This window comes from Chenopodium album, chromosome 23, assembly GCF_948465745.1.
Source record: "Chenopodium album chromosome 23, dcCheAlbu1.1, whole genome shotgun sequence".
Classification (NCBI taxonomy): Eukaryota; Viridiplantae; Streptophyta; class Magnoliopsida; order Caryophyllales; family Amaranthaceae; genus Chenopodium; species Chenopodium album.
Window position 1 is genome coordinate 13,177,919 of NC_137856.1, and position 18,033 is coordinate 13,195,951.

General features: G+C 36.1%; 1 protein-coding gene across 1 annotated transcript; it reads left to right on the forward strand.

Annotated features, from left to right (window-relative positions):
* Positions 1-372: 372 nt before the first annotated feature.
* On the forward strand, positions 373-16,393 carry LOC145608919 (uncharacterized). The gene is made up of 3 exons (XM_081664502.1): positions 373-804; positions 989-1,094; positions 16,054-16,393. The coding sequence occupies exons 1-3, from the start codon at positions 652-654 to the stop codon at positions 16,134-16,136; spliced, it is 342 nt and encodes a 113-aa protein (XP_081520628.1). The 5' UTR covers positions 373-651; the 3' UTR covers positions 16,137-16,393.
* The last annotated feature ends 1,640 nt before the right edge of the window (positions 16,394-18,033 follow it).

The following is an 18,033-nucleotide window of genomic DNA, read 5'->3' on the forward strand; positions in this document are numbered from 1 at the left end:
GCCTCAATTTGAACGTCTTCCTTACAAGAAAAAACCTTTCAATTCCTCTCTTTCAAATTCAACGAAATGCTTTCTGTCTCCTCTTTTTACTGTACAAAGTTAAACCCCTTTACGAAAGTGGGAGCCCACGTTCTGTTCTCTCTGGCGCTTTTTTTTTTTTTTTTTTTTTTTTTTTAAAATAAAGTACAATAGGAGGACAGCTTTAACATGCAATGAGCATATTACCCTTACTTGAGATCAACTTGGTCTCAAGTAGGTAGAGACCAAGAATAGCTGTTAAAAAACCGCAAGGGCGCAAGGAGAACTTTTTAAATAAGCTAGTAGTTGTTCTCCCTAAAATAAATCCTCACAAAAATAAAAAAAAACCTCACAAAAAAATAGGAGAGAGAAAAACATTTCCGGTAGAAAAACTGAAGTAATTTTAATTTCCAGTCAGAGTCCAATCACACCACTGACCACGCTGAAAACTGGAGAAAGAAGAAGAGGGACTGACTGTATTTTCTCCCTGCCTCTTCTCTTCTACTTCACTTTTTCCCTACCTTGAAAATCACTCTACAACCAACAAACAAAACACCCTTCTTCTTCAACAACCAAAATCAACATTCCAACAATTCACAACCACAATTCATTCCACAACTTCAAAAAAGATAAATGAGTGAGGAAATTAAACCACCAATAGACGCTGGAAAACCCGCAGCCGAAGATCGGAAACCGCCATTGATGGGGGCTGGTAAGCGGATCATTATTAAAAACGCTGATATGGCTGATGACATGCAGAAAGAAGCTCTCGACATTGCAATTGCTGTACCATCTCACTCTCCTCTGTTGGAATTTCTGTATTTTGTATAATGTGGATTCCGATCTTTGCGCTTTCATGAGCAAATTTTGTGTTGATTTGCTCTTTTTTTTTTGCTGTAGGTTTTGATGATTTTAAGTTGGTAATTTTGAATTTTGTGGGATTTTTGTTTGTTGTGATTTTGATTTGTAGGCATTTGAGAAGGTTAATGTTGAGAAAGATGTAGCAGAGAGTATTAAGAAGGAGTTTGATAAGAAACATGGACCTACTTGGCACTGCATTGTTGGTCGCAATTTTGGTAAATTACTCTTTCTTAGCCTTATTTACATTTATTTTTTATTATTGTTTTCTTTCTTTCTTTTTTTAATATGATTGCAAGCTTTGAACATGATTGTCTGGGTTCATGGTTGGATTTTGATTGTAGGTTACCTCGTAACGATATTCAAATTATAGATGAGTCTATAGTATGTCTTTACTAGCTTTGATTTTTCAACTAGATCAAATGTGGACTAGTGGTAATTGACAAATGACAATTGTTTACTCACACCACCCGGTTTAGAGGTTGGTTACTTGATATTGTTTGGGGTGGGTTTCAGCCAAAGGGGGTGGTGTCGGCTAGACCATGGTGATGGTTGCTGGACGGTAGTTGAGTCAACAATGGGGCGATTTTGATGGCTTAGGTGTTAGGTGGCAGTGGCGGAGCCAGGAATATCCAACCGGGGGGGGGGGGAATGGACATCACTTAATTTGACAAAAATGATGTAACACACAAATATTTAAATAGCTAAAGTTTTACAACTTAAAACAAAAAAACCCAAAATACGGATTACTTAGTAAAAGAAGCCAACATCAAATTACTATTTCTTGGCTAATGGGTCAATAAAGAATTTGAACATTATATGATTCAATGCACTTTTCATAATAAAATGCAAATCTACAATTAAAATTAGGGAAGGAATACTCTCTTATACTCGTAAATTAAAAATTAATAATAGTATGATGCAAATATATGGAGTAATTGTTAAAAAAAAAAGGAAAGGATACTATCTTATAATTTAAAAAAATAATAATTGTAATATGCTTACATCAATGATTGATCTGGGGTCTATTTAATTAAAACCCAATAACCATTTTGCACTTTTTCAAAAATAGGGGTTGAATTAATAAAAAAAAAAAGGCACAATGGGGTTTGATCCTGCATTAACAACATTGGCAAGCAAGTCTTTAATTGCTTCTCCATCTTGTACATATGATTATATTTTCACAGCATTATGTATTTAAACACCCTTTTATTTTATTTTTATAAAGTGGGGGGACAATTGTCCCCCCATGTCCCCCTCTAGCTCTGCCCCTATTAGGTGGTGTCGGCTAGGCAGTGGTGGTTTCGGTGGCCTAGGTAGTGGGGGTAGGTGGTGGTGTGGTGTTAACTAAAGGGTGGGTTAGTAATAGCATTCATTAAGGTTAAACAATGAGCTATAAATGTATGCATTAGCCATTTTAATGACTGCCAATAAGAAAAAGGTAAAGGGAATGAACTAGGTGTATTCCATTTGTTGTTATTTGTTGGAACATTTTAATCATTCCCTTTACTCTCTTCTTTCTCCAATCTCTTCTACTTTGATTCCCCAACCCAACCTATGGTATTTCCATTCCCTTTCTTTGTCACCAATGTACCACCGCCACTTACATCGTTAACGCTTGACCACCGATTCCCTCATTGGAACTATCCCACCAACACCGCTTTACCTACCCCAGTACGACAATTCCCACCCACCCAAAACCTTCCCCATCCACCAGCAACCACTCTTACACACCCATAAATCATCCTATCACCTTGCAAAACCACCTATACCCACACATAATTGACATCACTTATCCAAAAGCCCACAAAATAAAGAAAAAATAAAAGTAAAAGTGAAAACATACCTTTTTCTTATCGTCAATTATGGTTTTTGATGGTCAAATTCCACCATAAAACCTCCAAATTTGGAATTTTTTTGGTCTAATATGACCTTAATACCTCAAATATAACAATAGACCAATAATGGGGTAAAATAGTTAAGGGGATGAAAGAGGTGGGTGGCGGTGCAGTGGTCGGAAGTGGGCGGCCCGCTACTCTAGGGAGGGGGGGGGTTTAACTGTTGAGGACACTACATATCAAAGGGAGTTACTTTCCATTCTCCTTCATTCCCTTGTTTTTAACTCATTTTCTTTCCCTTTGATGAACTAACTAGACCCTAAGTAGAGTTAAGCAAACTAGGAGGTGAGGTCATTGTATATTAAAGGGAAAAAAAGTTCCACCTAATATAAAAGGCTAAAACCAATAGCCACCATGTAAAATTTTCAATTTTTTTTTCTTCGTATATGAATTTGCAAAATTTCATGTACCCAACACATCAGATCATACCACCTCAAATTATTACTTCGAGGTTTTAAAGAGCAATTTTATCTTTTTCTTCATTATTTTCTTTGTTCTTTATGTGAGTATGTAGCTGAGGCACAGAGATTGAGATTATTGAATGGAAATAATTGGAAGAAGGAAAATGATCAAGAATAGCACTATTTAATGTGGGAGATAAAAGGCAAAAGACCAAAGGGCGAGTTATTCGATATGCAGGAAAATACAAGAATTCTAAATTATTAGGGGTGAATACTACAATTGTAATTTGCAGTATTGTAGGAACTAAGACTAAACTAACAAAGAGTAGTACAAAGAGAAATAGTGGAAAGGGAGTTTGTACTTTGTAGTATAAACACTAGAGGGATGTGTATGATTCTCAAACGATGCCCAACATCTCATATATGTAGTTGATGTGTGGCTGTGTGGATGAAATGTGTGAAAAAAATCTACACATGCTCTTTAAGTTGTTGCATCACTTAGGAAGTCTCATGTACCTACACCAGTCTCAATAGCTTTCAAATTTTCTGTTACCATGCTAGGATTATCTTACAACCTTTGGGCAAGATAATTCCTTTTGTGCACTTAGTCACACTATCTTAGTAATTTACACCTCGAGACAAATTCCTTATGTATTCGTCGTATGAAACTCAAGGGAGGAAACCCCCCAATATTTGGGGTTTAAAAAAATGACTTGTAGTCTTTTAATGAGGATGTAACGCCACATTGAGGTTGAATAATGAATCCATCATACATGACATTCATTTTCACCATGTAGTGTCCGTTTTGGTTTCATGATTCTTATCATGTTACCAAAGTTTTCAATCTTGAGATTTTTCATCAAAGACATCTTTAGTGATACAACACTATGGTTGTGAGTGTCTAGCAGAAGCAACAAGATAGAGACCGAGAAGAATTAATTGGGGATAAATGAGGTAAGAGAATAAATCAAGAAGTACACAATTTATTCTGGAAAAAAATTCACAAATGGAGTTAAATTAGGAGAGTAAAAGAACCCTAAAGTATTAAGGTGAGTAATACAATAATGACTCTCATCATTAAATTCACCTAGGATAAGTATAAAGAAAGAAATTAGGTGATTTGTATTATAAGTATGGCTTCTTGTGCGCATGTTTGTGATTGAAAATCAAACACCAATATTTAAATTTGTAGATGGTGCAGAAAAAACTAGCTTGAAAGCTGTTTTAATTTCTTTCATCATTCTTTTAGAAATAATGCTCTAGTAATCTCATGAGCCATTGCTTCTAGTTGCTTCCAATGTAAGTAATCTCTAGAAAGATCAAGAAGCTAGCATATTACAAGCTTGTAGATAATTTTTGAGAAATAAGGTGCAATCACTAATCTTGCTTGATTTATAGAAGACATTCACTCTACCTAGATAAACCTATTAAATTTTTGCCACACCATTGTTAGGACATTATGGTTTAGATTCCATTAAGACTAATTAATTATCTTAATGTCGTTAGATAATTTTAAATTGTGGAAGCTACTACAAAGGCTGTATGTTTATGAGACTTGGTGTATGCTTATTAGACTTGTAGTGTATGCTTATGAGACTTCTAGAGTTTGCTGCAAATTAAAGAGCATGTGTGTATAAATTTCTACACACTTTACCCATGATCATACATCAAATCAAAATATAAGATATTGGGCATCATTTGGGACTTTAGGAGCGGTCCACCGTAATGATCCTTTGAGTTTTCGTTTAGTTCTTATTCTTCGTATACACTCCTGAAGTGTCTCTACCACACATTATTTTGTTATTCACTATTCCTCTTTGTACTGGTGAGTTTACTCTTATAATAGTGAGAGTTATAATTGTTTTATTCACCCTTAATAATTTACGGTACATTTACTTTCCTATTTTTTCATGTAATGGATTCATAGGTGCTTGTTGTTCGTGGGTTTTTTGCATTCATATGAGGTTTCATCCACATTAAATTTTGTGCTCTTTTTAATTACTTTTCTTGCCTTATTATTTGAATGATTCCCAATTAATACTCTTCAATCTCTACATCTTTTGTTTTTGCCACACACTTACAACCCTAACAAGTGGGATCCGAGCTAAGAATGGTTAGAGTGTTTACATAATTAAAGACGTATTTGTTGGCAAAGTTTGAGATTGATAAGTTTTATGCAAGATTAGTTTAGGTAGATGCTATGGACCGAGCTGATCAATTCAGCAGCCACTCAAGGTGTACAAGAGAAGGCACAAAAAACAGCAGCACAGGAAGAAGCAATAGCAGCACAACAAGAAGACAAAAACCTTTAATGATCCACTAAGAATTGTGGTGTTTGATTTTCTGTTGTGTAAGCCACCTGGGCATTACATGACAAAACTCTTTGATTGTGTTTAGGGTATTTTGTATGGGGGAGGCTTGGTATTTAAGGGAGAGCAGGGCAATATTAATGTTATGTGAATTTTGATGTTAATCATAGAGTAGTAAGTAGCCGTAGAGTAAGACTCAATCTTTATTTTAGCCTTAGTCTCTTGTAACCGTCAATTTCCATATTCAATCGAAGAAATCTTCAAGCTTTGCCTCTATTTTGTGGTTTATTGTAACATTGAGTAGCCTATACTGGACTCAGGGCCTGTTCTCATACGATTATTTTCAGGTTCGGTTCAGTTCACTTCAGTTCAGCTCTAATAAGTTCAGTTTAGCTCCTAATTTCCCTCTCTTATAAAATATTCATTTCAGTTCAGTAGTTTTCTGCCAAGTTCAGTCAATGAGAACAAACAAGCCCTGAGCCTATAGCAGTAGAGTCCAAATGAAGGTTGTTCTCACACTAAAGATGAAACCAAGCACTTGATGGCAAAGAGAAATAGTCATGAACTACGTAGTATGATGATTGATGAGCAATGAGAAGTGTTGGATGAGAAAGCACTTTCTATGAACTAAATATGTTTAAGTAAGGAGGTTATAGGTTTTATGGAGGTTATACACGAGAAGACTTCTTCTTAGTTATGAGAGGGGCTGTCCCTACATGACTAAACTAAAAGTATCTCTAACAAACCCCTTCTCAAAGAAAGGCTTCATACAATTCAGATAGCCAAAGGTATCTATTCAAAATCATTCAGTTCTCTATTATTATATACTTTGAAAACTTATATGATGATGAGGGTAAAGCCAAGATATTAATTGGTTCCCTACTGTCCCTATAAACATTTGAAGGAAATTATGCTTTATGGTAGCAATGATTCTTTGTTTGTTTAAACATGTTAAATCATATTTATTCTCAAAAGAAAAAATTGACCTTAAAGTTTGGTTCATATCTAATGGAATCGATCAAAATATTTATGCAAATATTGTAACAGGCATGGGCACAAATGCACATTGTTCCCAATAGCTTGAAATTGAAGAAAACGAGAAGAAATGTAAGATAACTGTAGAAACTGATTTTGGTGACATAGAATATGATTTTCCATATTTATTCTCAAAAGGATTGCTTATACGTCTGTAAAGAATAGATTTACTTATTGGGCAACGAGTCATGTTGTAGAGTTCATGACTTTTTTTTTTTCGTTCGGATCAAGACACATGATGTAAAAATCAGGACTTCATCTAAATTTCAACATGTTTTTGATTTGAAGCAGACCATCATCTCTTTTTTTTTTTGGGGCACTCTTGATTTTAAAAGTTGCAAATATTTTGATTAAAGTCTTCAAAGGTGCTCTTAAAATTATGAAAAATGTTGCAAATATTTTGGGGTTTCATTTGACAAGTACGCATAAAATTTTGTCCAAGGGTTAGACTGTTGGGTATCGCCCAAATTTTATAGGCCTAATGTCTTGTGCAGTGTTTGTAATCTTAAAAGCTATCACTTGAGCTCTCTAAAATTATCTACAAGCTTGTACCATGCAAGCTAGAACTTTCTAGAGGTTACTTAAAATAGGAAGCAATGACTCCTGAGATTTCTTCAATATTATAGCTGTAAGAATGCTGAAGTAAGTGATACTATATATATACACACACACTCCAATCTTGCACACAAGAACCCAAACTCATACTACGAGCCTTCCTTCATGTAAGCCCTCGTATACAATCCACGTATTATATTAGTCCACTGTTTTCTTTGTACATCACCTTCATAAGATTATTTTTACAACAGTGAGAGTTATTAGTGTACTTACAGGGTTCTTGTTCTCTCCAATTTTTCATATAGTGGATTTTCAAGTGCTTGTCGTCCGTGGGTTTTTGGCCTTAATTTGAGGATTTTTTCCTCATTAATTTGTGTGTCCTTGATCGCTTCTCTAATTTGAGTTGTCTCATTTATTCCCAATTGATTCTCCTCAATATTTACAGCTTTGTTTCTGCTATGCACTCACAACCCTAACACTTTTAAATCGTTGTCTCACTTTCATATGAAATGCTCAACACTTTAACTTATAAGGTACATTGAGAATTCTTGGAAATGGCTGCAGTTGATCTTCAGAATTGTTTATGCAGTATTCTATCCTTGCTCATAATCTGAAAACATAGATCTTGAGGTGTTGGTCACCTTCAGGTTCTAACAATGAGGACTTATCCTTTCCCCACACCACACCCCCTTCCCTTTATCAGTTAGATAAATCCATTTTACCTGACTACTACTATGGTGAAATTTTATCGTTTATTATAGTGTGCAGTAGACTGGATTTCTGAAATGCCTTTTCTCCTGAGTCCTGACTACCAATTTTGTGCCATGCCAATTGCCAATTACACTATCAGTTGACCAGATGTTCTCAACTCAGCCTTGGATATGCTTGTTAAATAGGAGTGCACAACGTAAGATGGGGGCATGATATTAAACAATTAATCTGGTGTGGAGACACTTATTGAACTTTCTTCAATTTGCTTTCGGGAACTCATAGGTTCATAGGTGTACAATATATCTAAATATATATCTAAATTTAAATAAACCATGATTTAGTGTGTAGGATATCTCTAAATCTGTAATGAACCATGATTTAGTGTTTCTGAGTTAATTATACCGGGTTAAGTTTCGAACATTAGATCAGGATTTCCCCTTTTTTTTTTTTTTTTTTTTTGTTTTTGTTTTTGTTTTTGTTTTTGTTTTAAGGTGCACGATTAGGGACCAAGGTTTAATTTTAGCAAACTATTTAATGGCCTTTTGTGTTGGAGGAATGAATAGCATTATTAAAGATTTTAATACTCATATGGCTGTGATCTAGTATGTCTACCCATGTTGGACTAAAGTGGCTGGCTTGTTATAGTGGTATTTGAAATGGGCATTGTTGGCTTCTGGTATTCTGTGGGACATGTGGTTAGCTGTGCTATTAAAATTTTCATTCCAACCAATTATCGGTCCTGGATACATTATTTGGTATATCTTTTGATAATTTTAGGTTTAATGGTATCTATATGGCATCCCTAAAGTTAGCAAGTCTGATTAATGACAATCTTTAACCCAAGTTTGGGTAATCATAGCCTAGTAAGACATGGACACATCCTACCTAGTTCTTAGCTCTTGCCATGTTTTTAATTTGGATGGAATTATAGTAGATGTTATTTTGGTAACATGTTTAATTTTTAGTCATTGACTCACGGGAGCTATAAAAATGGACATATATATAACTTGGATGGAAAATGCTTCAATATCTTATTTGGATAGTAGTTTAGGCATTGATAACTTTGCTTGTTAACTCATCATCAGCCAAGAATTAATTTTATTTATTTTTATTTTTTATTTTTTATTTTTTTTGAGGAAAAAGCCAAGAATTAATTTGCCTGTACTACAATGGTGATATCTGACTCCATATTTCCTTCTTGCCATTTGCATCTCTATTTTTCTTCTATAAAAAGGAATGTTATATTGACTAGAAAGATGCATATATCTTTATGTTTATGGATGCTTGCATGACGATGTTGAGAGTTCAAAAAATGAACGTTCTTTTGTGACTTTCTAAATTCTAGACAGAATCGTGGTACAACACACCATTGACAGAATCAAATGAGGTGTTGAGGGACATTGAGAAGTATTGTGCTACAGTTGTTTCGTAGCCTAAACAGATTAAAAGTCAAATTATTATTGTCAGTCAGAAATGGTGGAGTAAACAAGAAGAAATAGAATAGAAGGAAGGAGAAGATGAGATCAGAGAAGAGAGAAGTTTAGAGAGAGAAAGAGAGATTAGAGAGGAAGTTGTAATTCATTTCTTAATGGGCAAATACAACTCACCTAAGCTTAATAAGCAAAAATGCATAACAAAAAGATTCCCTTTCTAACAACTTGGGAAGAAAACGACAAAAGCTTAAAAATATTTAACAACTTAAGTTTGCAACAAACTTTCCCGCCAAAAACAATACTCCATAATTTTCTATAATTTCATATTGTAACATACCCTCCCCCATTAAAAGACTTGTCCTCAAGTCTGACCAACAACAAAACCAGGATAAAGGGCCTGAAACTCATCTTTAGCCATCCAAGAAGCTTTATCAACCCATTGCACCAAAAATTGAACCTGATCACTACCAGCCATAGTAATGACCCTAGATTTCACAACAGCAGCAGGAGAAATTGGAGCAGGAACTCAGTTGGCAGGACAGCAGTTGCTTGTAATGTACCTCGAAAAGATTTAAGCTGAGAAACATGGAAAACATTATGAACCCTTGCTGAACTAGGTAACTGCAACCTGTAAGCCACCTTGCCAATCACAGTCATCACCTTGAAAGGGCCAAAGTACTTAGCAGCCAGCTTTTGATTACTTCTAAGGCTAACAAAATGTTGTCTATAAGGCTGCAATTTGAGCCACACCCAGTCACCAACATCAAAATGTCTTTCAGATCTTTTCTTTTCAGCCTGCATTTTTTCATTCTGTCCTGTGCCTTAGTGAGGTTAGCCTTAAGAATTCTCAATATCAGTTCCCTTTTTTGCATGCTTCTATCCACTAACTCATTAGCTGACTCACCAAGAAGATATGGTAAGTGTAGTGGGGGAGCTTGACAATACACAGCCTCATATGGTGTCATTCCAGCAGCAGAGTGAAAGTGGGTATTATACCACCATTCTGCCATAGGCAGACAATTACACCATTCCTTAGGTTGCTCACTAGTCATGCATCTCAAGTAAGTCTCCAAACACCTGTTAACCACCTCTAGCAGATGATAACAGAAATTCTGTGCCTTGTAAAAAGAACAGACCTTGCCAAAATTGGCTTAAGCCTTGTCACTTACAATACTCCTAGGCCACCCATGAAGTTTAAACACAAAATCAAGGTAAACTTGAGCAACTTCAACAGCACTAAAAGGGTGTTTAAGGGCCATGAAGTGTGCATACTTACTGAGTTTGTCAACCACCACAAAAATAACATTTTTGCTCATGGACATAGGAAGACCTGTGATAAAGTCCATGGAAATATCAGTCCATGGATAAAGTCCATGGAAATATCAGTCCATGGATAAAGTCCATGGAAATATCAGTCCAAATTTGCTCAGGTATAGGTAAAGGTTGCAGGGTGAAGCCTGGCAAACCACACACTTCCTAACAAACTGACTGACATCCTTGGCAAACCCTTCCAATAGAAGATCTTATGTAATCTCTTCCAAGTTTGATCTCTACCAGAGTGCCCTGCTTCCATAGAAGCATGGTGCTAAGTCATGATCTTGCTCTTAAGCACTGGATCAGGACCAATAACTATCCTTCCATGTCTTCTTAGCAACCCATCTTGTAAACTGAAACCAGACGACACCTCACCTTGGCTGAGTTTTTCCACTAAGGAACAAGTATTGTCATCTAAAGCATAGCTAGCTTTTATGACTTGATTTAGATAGAGAGCCATAAATAGAATTTCTGAGCCCTGTAGTCTAGAGAGAGCATTAGCAACAGCATTCTCAGAACCAGATTTGTATTGGATTTCATAAGTAAATCCCATTAATTTAGAGAGCCAAAACTGTAGAAAGGGAGTTGAGATTTTCTGCTGAAGTAGCCATTTCAGACTTTTCTGGTCTGTTTTTACCGCAAAAGGTGCCCCAATCAAATATTGCTCCCATTTTTTAACAGCAAAGACCATAGCAAGCAGCTCCTTCTCATAGACAGATAATCTATGCCATTTTGGCCCCAAAGACTTGCTGATAAATGCAATTGGATGGCTGTCTTGCATTAGAACAGCTCCAATTCCTGTTTTACAAGCATCTGTTTCCACCAAAAATTTCTTTGAGAAATCAGGTAAAGCCAATACAGGAGCACTCACTAAGGCAACTTTCAATGCCTCAAAAGCAATCTGAGCTGCCTCAGACCATTTAAATGCCCCTTTCTTCAATAACTCAGTGAGAGGCTTACAAATACTTGCATAATTTTTAATGAATTTCCTGTAATAGCCTGCCAGACCTAGGAAGCTCCTGAGTTCCTTGACTGAACTTGGATTAGGCCAGGAAGAAACATCACTAATTTTATTTGGATCAGTTTCCACCCCATTCTTAGAAATGAAGTGTCCCAAATATTCCACTGTAGTTGAAGCAAAAGAACATTTGCTCAACTTGGCATACAAAGAGTGTTCTTCCATCAGTCTAAACACCTGTGCCAAATGCTGCCAATGCTCTGACAAACTCTTGCTGTAAATCAGAATGTCATCAAAGAAGACCAGAACACACTTCCTCAGCAAAGGCTTAAAGACAGCATTCATCCAACTTTGAAAAGAGGAGGGGGCATTAGTGAGATCAAAGGGCATAACCAAGAATTCATAGTGCCCCTCATGGGTCTTGAATGCAGTTTTGAATACATCACTAGGATGAATTCTCAGCTGGTGTTAGATCCAACTTGCTGAACACCATTGACCCAGATAGTTCATCAATCAACTCATCCAATACTGGAATTGGAAATTTATTTTTGATTGTTCTCTTATTGAGCTTCCTGTAATCCACACATAATCTCCAAGTCCCATCCTTCTTACCCACCAATACAACTGGAGAAGCAAAAGGGCTTCAACGGGTTCTAATAATTCCCCTGTCTAACATTTCTTGAACTAATTGTTCAATAATGTCTTTTTGCTTAAGTGGATACCTATAAGGTCTTATATTGACTGCTCCCTTCCCAGGTTCCAATTGAATTCTGTGGTCATAAATACCTCTGTTAGGTGGTAAGTCTGCAGGCTCCTCAAACACACTAGCGAACTGGTTCTGCAAAGCAATTAGTTCATCATGTACTATATCCTCACCTGCAACTTGAATAAAACAAGTTGGTGAGCTTGCTCTTGTCACCTCAGACTGTAAGAAACAAAGCTGAGCAGCACAAGACATCATTTTAGAAGATGGTGAAGCCTGTAACACCTTCAATTTCTGGTTAGGTACACCTTTTAACAGCACCGATCCCTAAGACCATATCACAGCTGCCCAAGGGAATTAACATGACATCTGCAGTATGCTGTTGACCTCCCAGATACCAAGTGAACCCTTTACACACAGCCTGACACACTAAATTGTTGCCATCATGACTGACTGCCCTTCAATTACTTCACTCTAACAGCCTAGGGTTTTAGCCATATTAATATCCAGAAAGTTATGTGTACTACCTGAATCAATTAATGTATGCAACACTGTCCCATTAACAACAGCCTGAAGTCTCATGGTATGAAAGTTTTTATCACCCGTTAAAGCACAAACAAAAATCCTAGGATCAAGGTCATTCTCACTGTCCTGTTCCTCCAATTCCACCACTGCAGAGTCAACCTCATCCAAGCCTGGAATTTCAATAGTAAAAAGTTGGGGCTCTTTGAATGGACACTTGTGATTCCTGTCATAAGGAGCATCACAGAAATAACAAAGGCCCTTGGCTATTTTCTCAGCTCTAATGTCTGCTGGGATAAATTTTGTGGGTTTATTGGGTTTAGGTAAGGGTAAAGGTTTCATGTTTGGAGTGGGAAGCAAGGCAGGTTTAGGCTGGGTGTTTTGAGTGAAGGTGGGATAAGGTTTTGTGAAAGTGGAAAATGGTTTGTGTTTAGGCTGAATAGTAGCAGACTGAGAATTAGCAGAAATCGACTCAGCCTGCAACCTTGCATACTCTATGGCTGCTGTAATAGTTTGAGGCTTAAAAGCTCTCACAAATGGTCTTATACCAGGCTTCAGACCTCCAATAAAACTTTCCAGCAAATATTTCTCAGGTAACACATAACTATTTTGCAACATAACAACCCTTAAATTCTCAAACTCATCGACATAAGCTTCAATGGAATCAGATTGACTCAATTTGTTAAATTCCTCAACAACATTAACCCCTGCCTCATCCTTGAATCGACCAGTTACATCAATAACAAAATCATCCCAATCCACAGCAGTACGAGTAGATAAATAACTAGACACCCAATTCTCAGCTTTATCAGTCATATTTAAGGATGTTTAGTCTACCTTCTGCTCATTGGGAATTTTGCATAAATTGAAGTATTTAGAACAATTTTTGATCCACAATCTAGGATTGCTACCATTAAACTTAGGAAACTTCAGTTTAGGATTATACCCCAGCTTAGGCTGAAAAACTCTTTCATCGGGCTTAGCAGCAGCCAGTTGATCTGCAGCATTCCCATCAGATCCTCTATCTTCTTAGCTGAAGCAGCAGATGCAGCAGCTGCAGACTGATCCTCGAGCTTTCGTTCCAACGCAGCTAATTGAGCATCCATTCTGGTCACACGAGTCGAAAGAGATGGTGCCAGAATGTCACAACAGAGTGGAGTAGCAGTTGCTCTGATACCACTGATAAGGTGTGAATTCCTTATCTGATTTCTGAAGTGCAGAAATCCAAATCAATACCCAGAAATGGTGGAGTAAACAAGTAGAAATAGAATAGAAGGAAGGAGAAGATGATATCAGAGAAGAGAGAAGTTTAGAGAGAGAAAGAGAGATTAGAGAGGAAGTTGTAATTCATTTCGTAATGGGCAAATACAACTCACCTAAGCTTAATAAGCAAAAATGCATAACAGAAAGATTCCCTTTCTAACAACTTGGGAAGAAAACGACAAAAGCTTTAAAATATTTAACAACTTAAGTTTGCAACAAACTTTCCCGCCAAAAACAATACTCCATAATTTTCTATAATTTCATACTGTAACATCATCATACTAGGTTTTAACATGCTTTAGTTATCTATGTTGCAGAGTATTCACTCTGCTATAAACAAATTTAATTTCAAACTTTCAATTTATAATAATTTACTTTCTTGAAATCATCTTTGTTTATTTAGCCAGAGGCAATCATGCTTGGTGTATGTGTACTCCTCATAATGTAAAATTCGCATTTGGCTATATTTTATCTCGTTGGTATTCTAGATAGAATGGAATTACGAAACTATGCTTGAATTGAGATAAAGCATTCATATCCATCCTGCCAGTTGGTGTGACGGTGGGATGATGTAAAGCTATCTCTTGCATTACTCAGCTGCAAATGTATCATTTCAGCTCTTGAACTTTGTAGTGGTGTCTGCAAAAGAAAAATAACCATCAACAACAATATTAGACCGCAAAATCGCAGAAAGAAAAATTGCGACCTAGAAGACTTTACCACAAATCATACTTTGACCTACTTCGAACTTTTGTGAGCTTTCTGCTTGAACTAAACATTTCTTCTTGTTTAATGGAAACTATATAATTTTACTTTTCTTACTTCATCCTTTCTCCCCCTTTTATCAGTTTCTTTTTCTCTTATTTTCTCTTTTCTGTTTGGATGAGAAGATAGATAGGACTGCTGCATTTTTTTCTGGTGCTTTTAATTGTCAAAATATATGCTTTGTAATTGGCTGAAAGGGATTTTGACGATACAAGATAGCGGGTTTAATCGATATTTTAGGGTCTTTGTTGCTTCCTTTTAATGATCTCAACATCTTAATATGCAACCCTTAAGGAGTATTGTCTACTGTAGTTTGCAAAGTGTGAGTATTGTTACAATAGGAAGGCAGCAAAAGTACACAAATTCCTCTAGCATAAAGTGTTTCTAAATTAGTAGCTGAGGAACATCTTGCTTCCATTTTGCGAGCATCACTAGTGGGTTCGCATGCCAAATGAAGAAAAGACTTATTTTATAGGTCAAAATCTGGCCATTTGGTGACTTTTGTGGCTGTCTCACCTTGTGTTTATTTTAGTACAGAGGCTTGATTCTCTTCACTTTATGTAAGGTCTCCTGGTCTGAATTTTTTAAATTCTGGTTTGTTTTTTTATTGCTAGTCTAAATTTTGTCTAGTCTAGTTTAATTATTTTCGGTACAACAGGAATAAGGTGAAGGAAACAAAGCCAAAGCATTAATGGTGGTTGAATTATTGTTTTATTTTTATATTTATTTTTATTTATATCCTTCTCTGTAGGGTTAGAGTTGGGTTTTTTGAGGGAAGTATTATATTTATTTTTATTTATATCCTTCTCTGTAGGGTTAGAGTTGGGTTTTTTGAGGGAAGTATTCTGTTGGATATTTATAAGCCTTAACGACGTATGGTAACATTCCCGGCTGTAGAACTGACTCTAGTTTACAGCCTCTGATAATCCACACTAGGTTTGAAATGTGAATTTTAATCTCAATTTCCTGGGGTCCTGGAACCTACTGTCTTGTTAATCTCAAAAGTTGTGGTTATTCTACTAAATATTCATATAGATATATTGCACTATTTCCTTGCGCAAATCAGTTTGATGAGTTGTTATGGTGTTATTTTGTGATATCTGCGAACTGTTTCTCATTAAATAGGCAGTTCTAGAGTGGGGGAGCTCTTATTAAGATAACCCTCTGGAAGAGGGGGAGGGTGGTGACTCTGGTGATGATTGGCATGTACCAACTAGCATAGTGATATTGTTTGGGAACATTTGCTGTAAAATTTTCTATGTTTATCTTCGATCAATTTTGTAATGTTCTGTCATTTACTTTTGAAACAGGTTCATATGTTACTCATGAGACGAACCATTTTATTTACTTCTATCTGGATCAGAAGGCTGTATTGCTATTCAAATCTGGTTGATCATGCCAAGGATTTCCTTTGAGGGTGACGCTATTAGATGAAGATCTGTTACACCATGGTGCTGTGTTATATACGTAGACGAGCTCCTTTATGTATTACCATTGAAACCCTAGCATGAAGTGTCTTAGGAAAACATCCTTATGCTTGTACATTTTACTCCCTGAATCAGGCCTTTGTTTATTCTTGACTAGGGATTTGAAAAACCGGACTAATATTTAATTGTTAGCTATTTCTCGCTGGATAGTTGTTGAGCTCGATGCTTTATTGTACTTCCAGATTCTTGAATATTGATGCAATGCAGAGGTCTATCGTGGCTCCATTAGCAAGTTGGTGATTTCAACAATGAACATAAGTTTTCTGTTTGATTATTGCATTGTTGCATGACTTGCATCTTAGATGGCCTTAATAGCTTTTGAAATCTTAAACTTGATAAATGATTAGATTGTGACACCAATTTAGGAGCAGTGTGCCAAATCCACGACTTGGTAACTAACTTGACATCATTTATCCTTGGCTACAGAAGGGGGGAAACGACAGAGGTGGGAAATGGGGCGAGGCGGAGTAGGGGCAGCTTTACTCTAAAACTCATACCCGTGGCGACTACACTTTTCATACCTATCCCCACCCCCATTAACCTCCAAACCTCCCTCCATCCCCGCCCCACTGAGGTGGGGATGGGGTAGGCCTCCCATTTGCCTTGACCCACTGTCATCCTCACGAAATAGTGTACATGACTCAATTTTGGTCTTTTGCTCACTAAAACTTTGTTTCATTCTTAACCAAAATGATGCCTTGCAATACTTGGGATAGTGGTGGCTCTACAAGTTTGTTGATGAGGGGTATTTAGTTTTGGTTAAGTATTGGCGCATAGCACCTATATGTTTTAGAAATATATAGGATGACAAAATGTACCACTACAGCCTAAAAAGTGATAGGTGGTAGGTTTATTAGGAGAAAATAATCAACGACATAAGATAACAAAAAGTACCACCACATGTATAATAGTACAGAAAAAGTACTATTAATACAATTTATACCTTAATGGTACATTATAATACACAAAAATGTACCACTGTAGAAAAATATCAAAAGAAAAAATATAATAAAAATCCCATACTGCCCTCCTATACGCATGCTAAACATATAGGTGCTATGCGCCTAGATGCACTCTTTAGTTTCGGGGGATTTCTTGTTCATAGAGACTTCCTTTCAAGCTAATGAAGACGTTGTCTGATTTAGTTTGGGGGATTTCTTGTTTATAGAGACTTTGTCCTCTCCTTTTCCTTTTATTTTCTTAAGTATGCTTAGTTTAGATTTTATGCTTTATTAGCTTAGGCAATATCTAGTTCTTAAAAAAAATTAAAAAAAAAAAAATAGACTCATAATTTTTATCTTGACAAATAAAAAGAAACACAGATTATCTTCAAATAAAAACACCAACCCATAAATAATCCTCAAACAAAAAAAAAAAAAAAAAAAAAAAAAAAAACAAAAAAATAAATAAATAAAAAAACCAAGAATTCAAAACATTAAAATTATATAAAAACTAGATGAGAGTGCATATAGGCGCATAGCACCTATTTGCTAGGCATGCATATAGGAGGGCATTAAAGGGTTTTTATTTCTTTTTCCATTGGATGTTTTTCTACGGTGGTACATTTTTATGTACTATTATACATATATGATGTACCATTAATGTATAAGTTTTAATAGTACTTTTTGTGTACTATTATGCATGTAGTGGTGCTTTTTGCCATCCTATGCCATTGATTATTTTCTCCTAAAATACCTACTACATGTCACCTATTATTTACATTTTATTAACCTATTTATTTCTAAAGCATATAGGAGCTATGCGCCTATAATTATTCACTAGGTGAAACCCGTGCGATGCACG

Bases quoted from the DNA above. Each gene is read 5' to 3' on its own strand.
- LOC145608919 (XM_081664502.1), top strand. From the start codon at position 652: ATGAGTGAGGAAATTAAACCACCAATAGACGCTGGAAAACCCGCAGCC. The intron at 805-988 runs GTACCATCTCAC...TTTGATTTGTAG, and splicing joins CTCTCGACATTGCAATTGCT to GCATTTGAGAAGGTTAATGT. The intron at 1,095-16,053 runs GTAAATTACTCT...CTTTTGAAACAG, and splicing joins CATTGTTGGTCGCAATTTTG to GTTCATATGTTACTCATGAG.